This window comes from Takifugu rubripes, chromosome 20 (assembly GCF_901000725.2).
Source record: "Takifugu rubripes chromosome 20, fTakRub1.2, whole genome shotgun sequence".
Lineage (NCBI taxonomy): Eukaryota > Metazoa > Chordata > Actinopteri > Tetraodontiformes > Tetraodontidae > Takifugu > Takifugu rubripes.
This window is the reverse complement of record NC_042304.1, coordinates 5,597,714-5,616,550: the sequence shown is the minus strand read 5'-3', so window position 1 is coordinate 5,616,550 and position 18,837 is coordinate 5,597,714. Positions and strand designations below refer to the sequence as shown.

Sequence of the window (18,837 nt, the reverse complement as noted above, 5' to 3'; positions counted from 1 at the left end):
AACTGGCCACTGGGTGTCGCTGCAGCACACGGGCCTGGATCGAAACCCCAAAAAAATCGATGGTCCCTTTTTCAAATTGGTTATCCAGATCAGTTTCTTAATAAACCAAAACACAATCAGTTTTTGTTTAAATGAATCTTAGTTTTAACTAAGATGAATTGTCAAATGTAATGACCACTTTGTTGAAGAAATCTCTTCATATTTTAACGGAGCTTCTACATAACTTAATGTGGCCACTTTCTTACAAATAAAGTATGAATTCATAAATTGTTTAGGAAGGTATTTATTCATAACAATGTTGAACATATCATGGAGTTCTCTACAATGGTCGGGTACATGCGATATTCAATAAATGCTGTGGGAGAAACACTTAAGCACTACAGCCTCACCAGTGAAGTGTCAGAATCTCCACAGCACAATCACACATCTGAGTGAAATAAAGTACAAAAATAATATCTCTAAAAATGCCAGCACTGCTGCGTTTTAAAAAGCCCTTCGGGGTCCCCCCTCCCCTATTTCAGTGTTGGGTTTGTAGGTATTGCTGCCACACGTTTCTTTAAGCACTGAGTCTTTGAAGCAAGCTACACCAACAGTCTGTAAAGGTCAACTTAGTTGGCCTTCTTGCGCCCCAGCCTGATGTCGTAGGACACCATGTGGTAATTGTCCCAGGCGAACAGCTTCCTCTGGGCCAGGTTGTAGTCGATCATGCTGTTGTAGCGGTATTTGTTCTTGAAGGGGATGCTCACCACCTTCCCCTGGCCAGCTTCGGTGTCATAGACGTAGTTGATGATGGTGTCGGTCGCCGTGTAGCTGGCCACCGTGTAGAGGCGGCCGCAGATGATGAAGGAGTTGGCCACCGAGTTCTTCCTGATATTGGTCTCCCAGCTCTTCTTCACTTCCAGACTCTGAGGGTCCAGCTGGGAGATCACGATGGCTCCTTTGGCCTTGTTGGTGGAGTACACGGCCCACAGGCCCTGCTCGTCCACGGCCAGGTCGATGTCGGTGTAGCCCCCCCAGGAGTAGGGGAACTGGCCGTGGAAGCCGGCGTGGGGTAGGTCACGGCGGGCCGCCACGCTTTCAGAGGCCAGGTCGTAGCGGATGATGGTACGGCTCAGCCGTTTTTGGTAGTAGAGAGATCCTTGGTACACGGTGGCGCCGGTGCTCTCCACCTGCTCGGGCAACAGCAGCACCTGTGGCGGGAGGACGATTAGAGGAGGTTCGTCTAAAAATAAATCAACTTGTAACGTACGGACAGACACAGCTAGCATCTCTACCTTGGATGGAAAACCTCTGGAGAGCTGGTCCATGCCTTCGTACCCAAACAGCTTCCTCACATCGGTGCCGATGGCGTCGATCCTCCAGATCATGCCAGGGGCGTACGGGGCCACGGCCTCAGGGTCCTGCATCCAAACGCCATATTTGCCTTCTATATTGTCGGCCTTCCGGTGCACGACCGGCTCACCCACTGAAACCAGCTCCCCACAGCCTGTGAGCAGGAGGCGGAAGAAGCACTGAGTAAAAAGATTTATGATCCGGAGAGGTCACAGGACACACACACACACACACACACACACACACACACACACACACACACACACACACACACACACACACACACACACACACACACACACACACACACACACACACCACACACACACACACACCACACACACACACACGGACAGCATGGAAACACCCAGTTTTTCACATTTTTTAAATCCTCTAACATGACGAAGGTTCAGTTTTAGTTCGACCCAATGAGAGACTGTAATTAGTTTATTTTCTGCTCTATTTTTAATTACATTATATAACGGCAAAGGAAACACGAGCGCCTATCAAGGCTATCATTGGGGCATCATTTCCTGTCATGGAGGCAGACAGCAGGTCTGGAGATGCCTGACATCTCTGTGGGCACCGTGCCTAAAATACACTCCCGCTCCTGGTCCAGGACACGCTGCAGGGCTGGATTAAGGCTTGGACAGGAACAAGTCGTATAAATACACCTTTTGCCCAGTGGCTCGGTCTCATCAGATAATGTGACTTCACGTGGCGACCGCACGTGGACTTCGGGGATCTCCCCAACCCACTGGACCCGCCGTGAGCTTACGCTGAAGTCTGAATCCCAGTAAGGGAGACGCCTGCATTAATGGAACTTCTCCAGTTGACAAAGCAAATATAATGGATACGACTCTGGCATTCTCGCCCCAGATGCTGCAGTATTAATAGCAGTATTAGCTTTGGTGTGGGGGGGGGGGGTGTCATATTTGCCAGGTCAGAGGAGGAAGAGGAGCAGGGGGTGATTTAGATGGTACAGTTGCTTTAAAGTTAAAAGACTCTGTCTAAGGTCCCATTCATGGAGGCTTTTCTGCACACTTTCTGTGAGATTTTGCACGAACGCATCACTTAGGATGAAAGTGACCGCGGGAACGCTGCGTCACGTGTGCACGTGTGTCATTTCGAGTGTGTCTGATAACGGGCCTGACGGGGGAGGGGGGGCTTAGAGTTATGGGAAGGAGCAAAGCAGGAACATCTGGCAGGTGAAACGTTTCCTTGCGTCTCAGCCAAAGCTTCGTTTTCTTCTCTAATAAAGTTGAGCCAAACGTTAGATGATTTCATGACCTCAATGCTGGAATTCATTGGAATTGTTGGAAAACATGGCAGTTTATAATAAGGAATAACGGTTCAACCTGTGGCGTCTGGAGAGCTGTCAGGGGCAGGAACCTCCGTCACCTCCGCCTTCAGCTCCTGGAAGCCCGGAGATCCGTGCTGCCACGGCGAGTCTGTCGGGAAGAGGAGCAGAACATTCAGAAGAGCAAAGACTCAGCGGAGGCAGAGCCAACAGAGCGGAGACGTTTCCCACCTATCAAACTGCTGCTGTCTCCCTGCCTGTTGGGCCTGGTCATCAGATGAGACATGAAACCTAAACACACACACACACACACACAGAGTTCTGCAGCGTTCGCATGCACAATGCCTGAAGGAGTGTTTGTGTACTGGAACGAGGCTGCGGCTCCACTGACAGCAGAGAATGTGAGTGAAGGAAACCAGCGCTCCAGAGCAGATTCCCAGCTGGTCTGGAGTCAGACAGTCCACCGTAACACACATGCCTGACACCTCATCTCGCCTCGGGACTGTCAACTTCGCGTCTACATAATACGAAAGCGGCCATTTGCCCTTCCTTCCCTTCATCGCTGGCGCCGTCTCCTCTTGGACCCTGCTGGTGGGCTGTCAGAGCCCAGAACCTTGATGAAACCATTAGCAGCCCAATGTAAACAACGTTGCTGTAAACGGCGCCGAGAATGGATGAGGACGTCTGTGTTTGTGTGTCTTGTGAGTGTGGAGCGTCCCGTGGTTCCTTAATGATGCAGGGAGGATTAAACACAGGCATCTGGAGGGGGGGGGGGGGGGGGGGCATTGATGAAGAGGGCCCACACGGGAACGCTCCTGAGTTAAACAGGAAGTACTGGTGGGAAAAGAGTTTAGAAGCCTGGAAAAAGAAAAGTTGGCTGTGTTGTCAGATTCGGGAGAGGTGACGAATCTGAATTTTAACACGCACAAACGTTTTCATCAAATCAGGAGAAGTTCTTTTTTTAAAAACACTCGGCTGCATAAATGTGAGGATTCGTCGTCCTCTTTTCCTCTATAATGGTGAATGACGGGTCTGCAGGTGCAACTCACTTGGGGGGGGGGTGATGGATGACGCTTTACGAGCAATAACCCAGAAGTAAACGCCGCCACATTTTCACCGGGATGTGAGGCTTTGAGACTAATTAGTCCAATGTTTGGGAACTGCAAACGCAAAATACCAGAGCTTCACCTCGGTGGCTCCCACATACCTCTCAGGCTCGCTGGAACCCTTTCATCTGAGTCTGGAAGTATAGCGTTCTTGGCCCCGAGACCCCTGACGCCCCCTCAGCCGCCCCCACCAGTCCTGACCAACCACTTCTACAGAGTACATCCCATTACAGCCCCCCCCCCCCCCGACCTCTCAACTAGACTATTCGCACCCTCTCCGACATGCAGAGGGAAACACCGGCCATAAAGAGGGAGCAGGACCGGCTCATAAATACTGAGTGGACCCTCTCTGGCAGGCCACCATCAAACGCAGGGAGCAGAAACCTGAGAAGAGCGTCCCTGCAGACCCCAAACATCCACTCCACAAAAGGCCCCCACACATGCACAAGCGTGCGCACATTAGGTGCGTTGAAAAACCTTTTTCAGCCACATATGGAGAGTAAACTGAAGGAAATGAAGAAAGTTCTGGCTGAGATGGTTCGTAAAAACCATAATTTTATTATTTAAATATTCTGGTCTGACGTGTGTGCTGGTCCTTACCCCCAGCAGGTCTCAACAGACCGCTGCCCTGCAGAGAGGGGGCCGGTGGCACCGCGGGGGTCTGTGGAGGACACTGTCTGTCCTTCAGCCTCTCCGTCTCCCTCCTCATCTCCTCCATCAGGCGCTGGACTCTCTCCATTTCTTGCTCCAGCCGCCTCTTCTCCCCCTGCAGAAGGTTCCTCTCCCCCACCGCCCGTTTCAGAGCCTCCTGGAGCTCAGGCTGAGATGTGGCCCCGGCTCTTTGGGGGTTCCTCTCGCCCCCACCGACCAGCTGGGACACCATGGCCTCCAGAACGGCGAGCCTGGCCTTCAGCCCCTCCACCTCGGGGCCTGCGGTCTGCGGGCAGCTGGCCTCTACAGGGCTGGGCACAGTGAAGGTGTAAAGGCAGCGTCCACCTCTGTCGTTTCCCCTCCACATCGCCGCTCGCTCCTGCGCGGCTCCTCGCAGCAGGAGGCCGCAGATGCACATCAGGGGGAGCAGAAACATCCTGCTGATGCTTAAAAAAGGACAAGAAACTGAGTTTCAGCGCAGCTTCGAGGTGCCAGATCTCTCAGGTGTCCCCTGCTCCGGGCTGCTTCCTCTGCGGACAGGTCTGCAACTCTGAGCTCTCCCCAGCGGCTCGCAGATATTTATACAATCAGCAGGGAGAGGAAGGAGGGAAAGAAGGGAGAGAGGTAAAGAGGGAGGAGAAAAGACTGGGAGGGAGAAGGGGGGGTCAGAAGCAAAGAGGGAGGCAGGGAGGAGGATGTGAAAGTCATCAGATGCTGTTTTGGGGACAAAATCCGACAAAACAAATCCATTCCTTTGAGCTTTCCCCCATTTTCCCTTTATTTTTTTTTTCCAAAGGGAGTTTTTATCCGAGGGGGGCGTTATTCTGCACCTCTGGTGGGGTTTCAGCCACCTGATTGGTGTTGGAATATATTAGGGTGAATAAATTAGGTTTAGCACCGGTGCAGAGGGGACAGCAGGGCCTGGCCGGATAGAATTACAGGCCCCCGGGAGCCAGTGTCCCCTTTCATATTGACAGGGGGGCCCCGTGACGTAAGCAGGTGGTGGCGGCTGTCGTTCCAAGAGGGTCGGGGTGAAGCAGCCATCGATGACCGGACACCCGACCCTGACTGGGGGAGACCAGGGAGCCTGAAGCCGAGCCTGGTTTATGTGTTCTGAAGCCTCCCTCGCGACTTATTTAGACATTTGGATTTAATTAAATGCGAAGGGGGGCGGGATACCTCCCAGAGCCCCCCCCCTGCTGCCACTGCCAGTCTGAGTCTGTTTCTCGTCTCAGGGGTCTTTTTCTCTTTAGCTCAGCATCACAGCGAGGCGCACGTCTGCGGTCACGTGGGAGGGATGATCTCTTGTTTATTTTCAGAGAGGGGGGGACGAAAGATATGAAAGCGAGACCAACGGACATGCACGCGAGGACACAGCAGGTGTGCAGTCACACACACACACGCACGCACACACGCACGCACTCAGTTTCCTCATCTCCTGCCTGTTTGCTGGAGTTCCTAAAGTCCTGGGTGCTCCGTCTGCTTGCATCCACCTCTGCTGACCTCTGCTGACCTCTGCTGACGTGCTGGGTCACCCTAAAACCTAAAACGTCACCTGACCCACATGCCTCACTTCATGGCGGTCAGAGGGCAGTGTGGCGCAGGGAAGGAAAGGAGACGAGCGGAAGCGTGGGCCTAAAAAGAGCGCACTTCCTCTCCACCGTTGGGGTCAAGCTTCAACTTCTGTTGACTCTTGTGTACTGAATAAAAGCGACTGATGCCCGAGAGAGATGTGATTTATCAGACAAGCCTCTCATTTGTAAGGCAGATGGATACACGGGCGCATTTCAAGCCTCTGACTCCGGTTAGATCCCCTGACAGGAAATAACTGAACAATGAGAAAGTGGCGAGAGGGAGGAAGGTAGGACACGTGAAAGAGAGGATGGAACAAATGATCAAAAGAAAAAAGATGGGCGTAAGAGCCCAAGACCTCGGGGAAATTCAAGAGAAATGGAAAAACCAAGGATGAGTATTGTTTTTACTGGAATCCCAGTTAATGCGGAGAAAGAACTCTTTATCAGATTTATTCTTGACTTTCTCTCCAACACGCCCATCTGTCCACAGTCCAAATCCTCCGCTGGACAGCTGTGTGTCCACTCTTCTCTTCCGAGGGTCTCTTTTATGGGGTTTGAATAACTGCTTCTATCCCCAGAACAAGCATAAAATCCAACTGGATAAGAGGTCACGTTGGGGTGGCAGCGTTGCGCAAACAGGACAGAAATGTCCCCTGGTCAACTCAAAGAAAGTAGAACCATCAGAACCATGAAGAAGAACACAATGGTCACTGGGCTGAGCCCCAGAGACGGGAGAAGGTCCCAAAAGTCAACTGTCACCGCAGCTCCATCAATCAGACCTTTATGGCCCCAGTGGACAGAAAAGACACCCGAAGGTCCATCAGGGGTTTGGAGACCGCTGAATATTAAAACCCGATTCCAAAACGCTGTGGACCTCGAACTGGGCTGAAGGATCGCCGCGAGACAATGACAGATAGGACGCCACAGGACTGTGCACCTTTTGAAGCTGGGCCAAACATGGGTTCTACGTTCCCAACCACATACTGGACGACCAGTTAGAGGACTGGAAAGACATTATGTCCAGATGCTCAGTGCAGGCGTGTCAAGGCTCAGGCTGCTTCAGAATTATTCTGTAACAGCACGCTGACCTGGCTATTATTACCCATAATCCTCCAGACAATGCTTCCCATCACGTGTGACGTAAATATCAACAAAAATGGAGGCAGCTGACGACGCCTGTGTGTACAGGAGCAACAGACCCGATGGGGTCAAAGGTTATGGGGCTCCAGTTTGATGCAGGGCGTCCTAAAAGTTCTTGCTGTGATCACAAGTAGAAACGAAACGCAAAGGTCAAAAGCCAAAGGTCAATGGCCCAAAAACGGGGCGGTTTTCATCTGGCTCGGACAAAAGGCAGAACTGTCAGTGTCGCTTCCAGACCCCTGGGGGGGGGGGGGAAGAGAGAGAGAGAGAGAGAGAGAGCTTTTCTACTCCCCTCATCCGGCTTTCCATCGAGATTTGCATCTGTCTCCGTACCGATGTTGCTTTGCTTCTAAGAAGAAGAGACAAATGTGGTTTAAAATCCTTTTATTCAGGAGCCAAATGGATCTTTATGTCACAGTCTTCCAATGCAAAGCCAGGCCAATGTCGTCACAGTCGATATTTACAGCTAAAATAAATTACAATCAAAATAATAAAAATACCAGTTGGGGTGTGCACATGTTATTAACCCAGACATTGACCTGTTATGATTCCCTTAAACCTTCATAAATAGGATGAAACAATGCAGCAGTTCTGTCAGAAATACACAAATTATAAATAAATGCAGCATCATAACCCAAGAGAGCCATGAGAACGAGTGTTTGGCGCAAAAAGGAAAGCCGAGACCCAAGTGGACCTGAACCTACGGGCAAAGATGATTTGGGAGAAATGTTGAAGTCTCGAGCACATTCGTGGTGTGTGTGCGTGTGTGTTCCAACTGTAGAGTAAGACCGTGAGGAATCAGCAGGAAACGTGAGCGCAGAGATTGATGGGGTAGAATAGGCAGGATGTTGTGGGAACAGATGCTTTTCTTTACTAAACCCTTTCACTATGGCAGGGGAACACCATCCTGACGCGTGACGCACTTTTGCAGCAGACACACGAGCCTCGGTGGTTCCAGACCAACACCACACAAGTGGTTCGTTCCCACTAAGAGGCAGCAGCATCTACATTCATAAACGCTGCCTTTACAGTATCTACCTAAATGGAGCAGGATAACCTGGAGCTTCCCTGTTGTCCAGGCGATGACGGGGTTTATATTACATTCCGTGAAATGGAATCTTTCACCTTGACTGGAGGGTTGACTTTTCTCAGAAACTGCAGTGAAAGTCCCTCGTTTCTACTGCGCTCTGGTTCCATAAATCGGGGATCAAACCCAGCCTTCGTGCTGATCTCACAGCAGATTAGTGTGAACATACCAATGATAAGACCTGAACCAAGGGCAAATTGAGGCCAGATGGATGCTGGCAGGCGCCCCCTTGTGGGAGTACAGAACAGTGTGAAGGGACGGAGGAAGAAGAGGAAGAAGAGACAGGTCCTCTCTCCGTCCTCCGCTAACTGGACATTAGCGATATCGGAGGATCACGGGAACTGAATGGGGAAAGAAAAGTCCGTTTTAGCAGGTGCACGAGTTAGACGTAAAGTGTCCGACTCTATCTGTACCAGACACTCACTTATGATGATGAGCAGGAGGGCGAACACGACCAGGGCGATAATCAGCTTCATCTGTGGAAAGAGCGACACCAGTGAGCTGCAAATGAGGACAAACGCCGACGCGCGTGGCACTAGTGAGACGAAGGCCTCACCTTCATGTCCCTCCACCACATCCTCCTGTGCAGCTGTTTGGCTCGGCTACTGAAGGCCGACGCGTTGTCCGACAGGCTCTCTGGATCGGCGCACAGCCGCAGCACAGATGGGAGCGCATGTGGGCAGAACAAATTGGCAAAAAGAGAGAGAAGGAAACCGTTAACTGCAAAGTAAACATTACTTTGCCCGTTTTGATGTTGGTTTAAGTGCCTCGGCGTGTTTGGAAGGTGTTGGTTATGTAAGCCTGAGATCATTGCGATGGAGTTAATAAACATACAAACTTTGGTTCAGGCCTTTTCCCTTCTGTCTCTGTCATAACAACGCTGTCCAAAAAACCTCGCCCCCGCCGTTCCCCTTCTTTGTCTCTTAGATACTTGATGTTTCGGGACCTTACAGGGAACTCCTGAGCCTGCAGAGAGGCACGAGTCGCTGACATGTGTGTGCCACTTGGCCATCCGTGTGCGTGTTACAGACGTGAAGTGCCCAGACGAGCCCTCTGCGGAGATGCTCGTTAACGTGGAGGAATTTATAGGTTAGCCGACCGAGAACGTCAATCAAAACCCGAAGCAAACCCTCAGACAGAAGAGCGAACACGTGTGATCCACGTGTGCTGGTCGAGGTTACACAACATCTGCGTGGATGTCTCGATGAGCCCTAATGATACGAGCGCCTCTCCTCATCCACAAAGCAGGATAGGGGAGGACAGGCGGAACCGCGCGTGTCTCTGAATCGCTGCTAGCGAGCTACTGCCGATTCAACCATGTGTAGAACACATTGAAAATGTCCCAAGTGGGGTGTGGAGTGCAAGATCACCGCGATGGTTTCAGATACACTATATCTGAAATCAAAGCTACTGAATGCATCTCTATACTTGGATGCTGCTGGAGTAAACATGACTGAGCCTGGAAGACATTAGCTGCATGAGTGCTGCTGGAGTTCTCTGCGCATCCACTGATTAACAGATTACATGTTTTAAACGGTGAACTGCAGCTCTATTTTTCTAGCTCATTCAAAAGGCTGTTTCCAGACCTTGAACTGACCTCATTAGTGATGCTTGTCTATTGAAAACAGACTCACATTACATAAAAGGCTCCACAAAGTTGCAAACTGACCGTTTTCTCTTCCAGAGAGTGAGGATAGTTATGCTGACAACAATAAGCGCAGCATCTAGAGGAACCTAAACATTAACATTAAATAGAATGTTTGAATATAGATGCTGTTGCCTACATTTCCCTTGTGGACTTGCTCACAACAACACGTGCTGACCCCAGCTGTGGCCACTCACCCGACTTATCCTGGAGGTCATCGAGGCGCTCGCCTCTCTCTATCACCTTGGAAATATTCTCCTGCATCACGTCGATGACCTCATCCACCTGCGACTGCACCCTGGGGACACAAGTGGGAAAAGCAGACATGAGTCACAAGTGCTTAATGGTATCATTTGTTAAGGAATCATAACTTCTTTGTGCTCTCAAACACCTGATATCCCAAAATCCCCCTTTCTGTGTTTAACTCTGTCCAGTTGGCCAGCGGTAAAAAGGCCTTTTTACAATTTAGGTGTAATTCCAGTACCTCTCTTAAGGACAGACGATCGGAGTGTGAGAGGACATTGGCGGGGAAACCAAAAAGGTTGAGACTCTTAAGTCAGATACAAGAAAAAAGTAGTTTGTTTCCTCCAACAAGGGATCAGATTTTCCATCAGTAATACCCTAATTGCACCCCATCAGCCTTGGACTTAAACATGATTACTCACTGCAGCAGTCATACTGGGACTGCCAAAATAAAGCCAGATTTTTAAAGAAACACAATGAGGACGACACATGGGCCACCACCAACACACAAACACATGGCAAAGACGTGACCGGGGGGGTAGGGGGGGATTAGGGTTCGGAGCGATGCAGAGGAGTCTGGGCGAATCAACAAACAACATTCTTGGATTGAGCGGCGATGGCATCTGGTTTCCTGCGCTCACAATGACAAACTGTCAAGAGTATGAGCAGAGCATGGGGAAACAACTGTGTGGGCCAAATTGTCTCAACAATGGCCTTCTCTGCTCTCTGGCAAACTCTGACTGGAAACCAAATGAACAGGGACGGGGCGATATACTGGGAGTGTTACACAACCAACTTAACGCTCCTGGTAAACACGACAGGCCGGGGTTGCGTAACAGCAAAACAGAAAGCAGAACTTACTGCTTCATCCTGTCATTCTGAGGTCCAAATCTGGGCCCCGTGGGTCCTCGCCTGCAAAACACATATTAAAGAAGCTGTGATTTCAGATTTATATTATTCTCCCTTCAATGCTTTTGAATTTTGCTAGTTTCAACGTAACCTGGTAAAATGTATTTGGAACACAAGGTATCACGCAAACTTACAGAAAGAAGTCTTCTTCCTCATCTGAGTCTTCCTCCAGCAGGTTCCTCTGTAAAACAGAGAGATTGATCTCCATGTTAAATGATTACTGGAGGCGTCCCCGTCACCAGGAGAGCGTGTTTGTGGTGATGTGCCGGATCTGGTGTCACAAAATCTCGTCCGATTCTTCTAAAAATCAAACTTTTGATTCCATTTTCTTGCCTAATCGGTTAAAGAATCGTCTTGAAGCTGATCATAAAGGCCTCTCTTATGTCTCTGGGTGAACTTTTGTGTGGAGATCGCTTGTAACTGCATTAAATCTGCATTAGATCAGGGGGATCCAGGCAGTTGCCCCCAGCCTCACTGATTGGCAGACAGGGTCAGTAGGTACTGTGAGATCTCCCTTTTTATGGAGGATTATCTGAAGTCAGCAGGGCGTCGTAAAGATCTGATGAACGATAACCAGCAAATAATAATATTGGTAGGGGTCTGCACATGCTGAGCCAATACAGCTGTTTCATTTTCTGTTCAAATCTTTGTCAAGAAGCCTGTGAGGACGGTGGACATTAAGTCCCCTCAAAGCTCAGGGACCAACACGTTAATGCTGTCGACTATTAAAAAGAGGAACCATATAGGAGAACTGGGAGCTATTATCAGAGAACACGAGGCAGGGCCGTAAAAGGAGCCCAAAAAGAGAGAAGAAGATGGTGGGAGACTCTGTAAACTCAGCTTTGATCCCATTTAAACACAATAACAAGGAGGATTACAAGGAAAAACCGCAGATGAAACACAGGAACGATGTGGAGACGGGGAAGGTGCAGGTGGGTGGGATGGAAGGATGGCTTTAATAAGCAGCAGGCATTTGGTTACAGGAGTCTGTTGAATTCCCCCATTTCTGGATTCCTTTACTTCTGAACTAATTTGGGGATTAATGCAGAATGGAAAACAAACTACACTTAACTACCTTTACAGTGTTTACCCGCTTCAATTTCCTGAATGGTGTTTACTTCTTCTATGGACGGTTACTAAACCGTATTTATATAGAGCTTTTAAAGTTAGCTTTAAAAAGTCGAGGATTTTCCAAGGTTACACCAAAGACACACTAGTGTTGGGGTTCAGCATCTTGCTCAATGTGCAGTTTTTAAGTAATAGCTTTTTTTATTTAAATGCTCATTTAAGCATATATTTCATTTTATTCTTCAAGACAAAAATGTGCTGTGGGAGATATGAAACTGCAGTCAACAGTTTTTATAAGGTTGTAAAGTCTGGCTAATCAATCAGAGCAGATAACAGGAATAACTGCAGCCAAACCACAAACATCACCACTTCTGCAGTCGCGTCTCACCCTCTCACTCCGAATCGATCCCGTGACCTCGTCATCATTGAGGTGCCGCTTAAACTTGGGGGGCATGTTGTCGTCAGGCTGCTCCTCGTGATCTGGCTCCCTCTTTAGGAGAAGACAGGACAAAATGAGGACGTCTGTGAAGCCCTGAACTGCTCTGAAATCCATAATAGACAAACACAGTTAATCCTTCAAACACTTTAAACAAGTTACGACTGTCAGAATGCTCCCATGTGCACCAAAGTTGTACTAATGGCATCCTTTTAAAAAACAGCTTATGTTTTTGCTGGAAAGCGTTCTACATGACATATAGGTTCCTCAAAGTGCCTCTGTGGTACAGAACTTAAGATAAGTATGGGACATAAAACAAGACCCATTGGGAAAGGTCACATACCACACACACACACACACAGACACACACGCATGCACGCACGCACACGCACACACTCACACACAAACATATACCATTGAATCCAGTTCAGCCGGACAATGTGGCTTTCTCAGCAGTGTCCGTTTCTTGGCAATATGTTAGAGGAATAAAAAGCCTTATAATGCCCAGAAGAGAACCCAGTAAACAGAGAAGAGGTGAATTCGATCTGACGCAGGGTGGAGAAAGACAGAGGAAAAAAGCAAAAGAGAAGCAAAGGTCTTCCAGGTTAGTATTGCAGAGAGAACTCTAGAGCGAATATCTAACATTCACCTCAATACAGTAGTGAGTAGAATATCAAAATGATTGTGAAATCCGTTGACGTACAAGGAATTAATGAAGCTGTGGGTTTAACAAAAATCCAAACTGTTTAGGGACGATTACAGTGATACATTTTTTAAAAAAAATTCTAAATAAGAAACTAATGCAATATATACTTGACTGATCCAGTGAAGGTGGAAAACAATGCATTTGTCACAATATAGTCGATGTTTTAACATATTACTGATGCTACAATCGTCCTCATTCATTCCTAAAGGGACTCGAAGCCAGCCCCCCCAGAAAACCAAACATTATTGTTTTTGATTAATGTAGCTTGTTTACCTGTTATCTTATAATCATGTAAGTACCTGAAGCTGTACATTCACCATTAAATGGTCCAGTTTAATCATATACAATATAAGCTACTACAAAAGGGCCTCATATAACCGTCCAAATTGCTAGCTAATAGCTGCGTTACCTTGTCGACTCAGCCCTTTTATTTCGTTGACAATGTTACCTACGCTAAGCTAAATTAAGCTAAGCTAAGGATGCTAACGCAGCTTATTACCCGTTTCCTTCGATTTGATGCTCGCCGGAGGTGGGGGACGGACGCAAACGGACTTGTACTCCCCCCTCCTCTATATTAGTGGTTCGTGGTGGATTGAAGAAGTTCTGTTTCTCATCTCATTTCGTTTCCAGTGCTGCCCTGGTGATGACAAGCGGACGTCATTCTGGACGGTATCGGGATACCAGTGCCGGGAGCTGCCAACTCCCCAATAAGGAATGACGCTATTGGCTGTTCAAACGGTCGCTGGACGTCGTTAACTGACGTCAACATCCAATCTGCGTAGTTTATTTTATTTACGTTAGTGTAATAGCGAGAATGATAATGCCCTGTCAGCCAAAACAAGAGCAAAAACAACTGTTTTGAATGATACATATTAAGCTGTTTTGTTGGTTTTTTTTCCGCGTCACCAGCCAGGGGTGCGTGCAGGGTTGCGCATGCTCGGTGAGGCCGGGAACGGCAGAACGTGCTTTCGCAGTAGTCTCCGAAACAGCAGAAAAGCCTTCAACACCAGAAAAAGTCGCTAGATTTATCGCAAAGACGCTTTGGAAAAATCGCCAGAGTTAAGTTCGGAAGAAGGCAACGCTGCTTCTCCGTCCGTTCCACCTGAACAGGAAGTTATCATAAACATCTTTAGGAGGACCGAGACCCCCCGCACTCGGGAGAAATCCGTGTAAGTGTATTTTACTTGACTAGCGCTGATTTTCGAACGCTGGTAGTTTTTATTTTCCGCACAGGTTGGGTCACTGTCTGTTTTACGTCTCTCCCGCCGGTAGGGGGCAGCAGTGTTGATCTGGCTAGAATAAAATATAAAAAGAAAAAGAACCTGTTTCAGAAAACGGTCCTCGTACAATCTATCTTATGACGTTATCAGTCAAGTTCATATAACAGTAAAGGTCGTGTTTCTTCTTAGATCTAGTTAAAGTAGATTGTTGTGTGTTGACTCTTTCCACAGCTGCTCATGGAGGGCGCTGGCGGCAGCGCGGCACAGACGCGCCCGCTGTTCGGTGGAGCGCTTTCGGCCGCGATTCCCTCCAGCGCCACGGACATCAGCGACCTGAGGGAGATCCCAGACAACCAAGAGGTGTTTGCCCACCCACACACCGACCAGAGCCTGATTGTGGAGCTGGTTGAGTACCAGGGACAGGTGGAAGACCAGGATGCTGCCAAATATCACTTTGAAGATATAGCAAGTAGCAATAAAGCTTTAGCGGCGGGTGCGTTCGAGGTAACAAATGTGGTACCCTTGTCCAAGTCTGAGGTGTCCCTGTCTGACTGCAGCACGGCCTGGATGCTGACTGGGACGCAGTGTGTTTCTAAATTTAATGAAGAGGCAAGGAACATGGTGACCCTTCACCTCGGCCTGTTCCGCTTGCCCCAGTTCTCCACAGAGATCTTGGTGACGTTCAATGACCCAGAGAGGATCAATCCCGAGAGCAGCAGCGCTGCTTCAGTGGAGACGCACAGAGAGCCGTGGACAGTGCTGGACTTCCAGCGTTTGCTGCAGACCCTGACTCTTCACAACCCGGGGTTGTTTGGGTAGAAAAAACTTCTTGATGTGGACTCTGATATCTACATCAGAGTCGTCCTCCAGCAAAGGTTCTGGTTCTTTCATATTGTGTGCTTGAGCAGTTTTTGTGCCGAATGGATGTTCATCGGACATGTACGTGATGATAAAGATGTTTGTTTTTTTCATTTTGGAATAAATATCTATTTTGTGACCATTCAAGACAAATAAATGTCATAGGCAGGCAAAGTTTTTGTTCTTCTGTTCCTCACCACATCCCTCTCTGTCTAAAATCCTTCGAGTCCACATCAAAGACCTGTTATGAAGATCTGGTACAAAGAGGCAAGGGATATAATAGATACAGCTTTTGTTGTGGAGTCTAAACCTGTTGGAATGGAGACACTCTTTAATAGCTTCATAAACAGTTAATAGAGGGGTGGAAAAGCCCATCAGGAATGTGTAATATTCAGTGACTTTCAGCATTTTCTGCACTGACTTTGTGGCGCATTGAGCAGATACCGACCCTTTATAATTCTACCTCTGAAGTCAAAAGAAGCCATCTAATATATTGGAATTCTTGAGTCATACCGTACACGATACAGAATATCTATCCTCAATCTTTTGGCTTGATCATATTGGGGATATTCAGACAAATTGTATAAATAAGAGGAAGTACAGCCTGTGTTAACAAAACCGCATCAAGCCCTTCTCATCTGGTGGCGCAATTGTTAAGAATTAAAATGTCATAACGTCAGACATCCTTTCCTCTCACTGTTCCAGAACATTCCATCCTCCTTTTAACAGCCAAAGAAAGATTTACACTTCATACAAGGGCTGTTAGATTAACAGATTTTGGATATCTGGGTAGGATACCAGGTGGATACCAGGATATTGCGATGGACATCATCTCTGTCTTGTGATACTTGCCGTGTGTAAACATGACAGTGGTCAACAGTCTTAGAGTGTATTTCTAGTTTTTATCTGCAGAAAACAAGAGATTAAGATGAAAAGAAGCTCCAAGGCACAAAGAAATGTTTGTTTTCATAAGGATGTGTATCGGATTAGTTTTAGTGGATTGGTCTGAAACAAGCACAAATAGAACTACACAACTGTCTATGTGCATTAAAACAGTTCATTATTGTAACTGGAGGCCTGGATGGAACCATCAGATGATTCTGTCAGTAATTTACAATGGTTTCCACTGAATTATGTGGTACTGACAGCAAGTATGTTGACTTTAAGTCACGAAGGAAGAATGCAGGAAGCCTTTATAGGCGATGTCTTTGACTTCTAATGACCCAATGTCTGCCACTCACCTTCCACGCTAAAAGAAAATCCTGGCTGACTGATGAGGCGAAGATAAATGCACCTTTCCTGTTCCTTTTAACAACATTGTGTTACGTCCTAAGGTCTACAATCTATATGGGAGGTCTGAACATGAAGTGGGTTGAGTTTAGTCATTTTTAAAGCTGCGTACCTTGGTGCAGCCTCATTTCTACAATATCGCCAATAACCGTGTTAATAACTAGAAACCTTTGCTTTTTTCCACTTTAAAAAAGTGTTGCTAAGATGCTGCATGTGTTTGTGCATTTCAGGAGATCTGGGGGGAATTCATGCTTCCTGCTCAGAGAGCCCCACAGTCGTTTGTTATCCGTACGACCGCTGTTATCCCTGCTGTGCATGTACCCCCCGCCCTGCTCCTTCAGAGACGCAGGCTCTGCCACAGAGTGGTCTGCTGCTCTCATCAGGACTCCGGAGGTCCTGTTTTCATGTAGCATATCATTTACTGAGCCTCCTTTGAGGGACCCACTGTCTAACAATTAAAATAATATATGTCTGTCATATACAAAATAACCTGGATTATAACATTTAGATACAATTTCAAAGTTAAAATGTTATTCAGAAGTTGATAATTTATTGAAAATGAGGTAAAAGTGACATTGTTTGAAACCCACTCTGTTGCCGATTCTAAAAGCACACATCTTTAAAAAAAAAAAAAAAAAGCTAAACCGTTTCTAATTGTTTTTTTGTCCCTAAAAATAGGAAATATTGCTTTCCATTAATGAGAGGTGTGCCCATATCTTTGTCAGATGCAGTCCATCACCCTGAATTTTAATATATTTTACTTCGTCAATCGTCCTGCTTCTTCTTCTTGCTCTCTGGTGAGGTATCATTGTTTTGGGAGAAGTATTCAGACATTGCAGCCAGAGCCCGGAACCGGTGCGAAATAGAATTCTTCACTTCCTTTGGGAGTTCAGCATATCTACAGATGAGAGGAGAGGTAAGTATGGACATGTCAACACTGCTAAAAAAATACATTAGTATTTAAACACTAGTATTCAGCTTCACACTGGCGCATTTAGGTTTGTGGACGTTTCGTTCTTCGACCAAATATACTGATCTCTGGCTCCCCCTTGTGGTAATTCTGGAAAAATGACTCTTACGTTTTGTCGTATCCATCTGGCTGGAAACAAGGATCCCACCCAAAGTCACGAGGCCCCCTGGGTTCCACAATTCGTCCCTTAAAACATAAAATATTAATGTGTAAATAGACAGACACATACACACAGGCAGAGTCCTGAGGTTCTTACCTCCGTTTTCCCTCTGAAGAGCTGCACCGGTTCATCTTTGCCAGCGGAAAAAGCAAACGTACAAAGAGCCCAAGCTGATTTATCTTCAAATCCAGTCAAGAGTTTGTACAAACCTAAAAATAATCATAAATGGTTTTAAATGTGCTGATCGGCTCCATTCATCTATTAGATGCAAGTGTCCACATATACTGTTCTAATCTAATCTATTAACACACTTACCTTCTGGCTTGAGCTTATCCAGGAACCATTTTCTACATAAAAAAAAGTTAATGGTAGTTAATCGTATCAAATACAACTTTAATGATACAACAGCATTATGTTGAAGTCGTTACACTAACATATAAGGACCAGGCAGTCCTCCCAATGCTGTGAAGCATAGACAGGTGTCCTCCACTATGACTGGTCCATCGATCTGAAGTAGACACCATATTGTTAGTAATTAAATACAGCTATGCATAGATTCTTTTTTGTGTCACTATCGAGCAATAGTACCTCTTTAGCAGCCTCTCTACACTTCTGTATGGAAATCTCATCAGGCTCTCCTTGGTATTCAGGCACTTCATTGAAAGTTAATTACGTCAACTTTGATTGTGTGTGTGTGTTTTTTTTTATTCTACCAATGATTCTTTTTTATTCTGAAATATTTTATCATACTTACAATCAATCTTTTTTGAGACAAGTTTGTAGGGAAATCTGTCTCCCAGGATCTGAATGACCTGATAGGAGTGACAAAACGGAGAGTCAGATATAAAATCAATTTGGACATTTTCTACAAAAATAAGAAGAAGAGCTCTGCTTTCAGTTTAGATAACAGTCCCTGTCTATATTTAGCAGGCAACGAAAGGTAAAGGCAACGAGTAAAAAAAAAAAGCTGGATAGATAGACATGCAAATTTAAATATTCTCGTTAATCTCAAAAATGGGTCTCTTTTACCTCTTCAAGTTTTTTTGCATTTCCAGTTACGAAAACCACCGATCTTCCTGCTGGCACAGCCATAGTGGCAAACACCCGGAGGACTAAGACAAACGGACCACATACTTCCGGGT

At 47.0% G+C, this 18,837-nt stretch overlaps 4 protein-coding genes across 9 annotated transcripts; 1 reads left to right on the top strand and 3 right to left on the bottom strand.

Moving 5' to 3' along the window:
- Positions 1 to 266: 266 nt before the first annotated feature.
- myoc (myocilin) lies at positions 267 to 4,959 on the bottom strand. 2 transcript variants are annotated; one of them, XM_003973965.3, is made up of 5 exons: positions 4,339 to 4,959; positions 2,864 to 2,923; positions 2,691 to 2,783; positions 1,275 to 1,486; positions 267 to 1,190 (listed from the first exon to the last, which is right to left on the bottom strand). In XM_003973965.3, exons 1-5 carry the CDS (start codon positions 4,823 to 4,825, stop codon positions 609 to 611), a joined length of 1,434 nt encoding a protein of 477 aa, XP_003974014.2. In that variant the 5' UTR covers positions 4,826 to 4,959; the 3' UTR covers positions 267 to 608. The 2 variants fall into 2 exon arrangements, with proteins under 2 accessions (XP_003974014.2, XP_011612890.2); XM_011614588.2 differs by lacking the exon at positions 2,864 to 2,923.
- A 2,511-nt stretch (positions 4,960 to 7,470) lies between these two features.
- On the bottom strand, positions 7,471 to 13,883 carry vamp4 (vesicle-associated membrane protein 4). Of its 5 annotated transcripts, none has more exons than XM_029828205.1 (9): positions 13,697 to 13,883; positions 12,906 to 13,036; positions 12,444 to 12,545; positions 11,122 to 11,168; positions 10,940 to 10,990; positions 10,033 to 10,133; positions 8,747 to 8,826; positions 8,615 to 8,666; positions 7,471 to 8,531 (listed from the first exon to the last, which is right to left on the bottom strand). In XM_029828205.1, exons 2-9 carry the CDS (start codon positions 12,906 to 12,908, stop codon positions 8,506 to 8,508), a joined length of 462 nt encoding a protein of 153 aa, XP_029684065.1. In that variant the 5' UTR covers positions 12,909 to 13,036; positions 13,697 to 13,883; the 3' UTR covers positions 7,471 to 8,505. The 5 variants fall into 5 exon arrangements, with proteins under 5 accessions (XP_029684065.1, XP_029684066.1, XP_029684067.1 ...); XM_029828206.1 differs by having other exon boundaries at positions 12,906 to 12,985; XM_029828207.1 differs by having other exon boundaries at positions 12,444 to 12,597; positions 13,697 to 13,882.
- A 141-nt stretch (positions 13,884 to 14,024) lies between these two features.
- On the top strand, positions 14,025 to 15,449 carry rangrf (RAN guanine nucleotide release factor). The gene is made up of 2 exons (XM_011614582.2): positions 14,025 to 14,366; positions 14,649 to 15,449. The coding sequence occupies exon 2, from the start codon at positions 14,655 to 14,657 to the stop codon at positions 15,234 to 15,236; it is 582 nt and encodes a 193-aa protein (XP_011612884.2). The 5' UTR covers positions 14,025 to 14,366; positions 14,649 to 14,654; the 3' UTR covers positions 15,237 to 15,449.
- Positions 15,450 to 17,093: 1,644 nt separating this feature from the next.
- On the bottom strand, positions 17,094 to 18,819 carry itpa (inosine triphosphatase (nucleoside triphosphate pyrophosphatase)). Its single transcript, XM_003973862.3, has 8 exons — positions 18,725 to 18,819; positions 18,450 to 18,507; positions 18,284 to 18,348; positions 18,130 to 18,203; positions 18,011 to 18,042; positions 17,792 to 17,904; positions 17,645 to 17,721; positions 17,094 to 17,463 (listed from the first exon to the last, which is right to left on the bottom strand). The coding sequence occupies exons 1-8, from the start codon at positions 18,785 to 18,787 to the stop codon at positions 17,331 to 17,333; spliced, it is 615 nt and encodes a 204-aa protein (XP_003973911.1). The 5' UTR covers positions 18,788 to 18,819; the 3' UTR covers positions 17,094 to 17,330.
- Between the last annotated feature and the right edge of the window lie 18 nt (positions 18,820 to 18,837).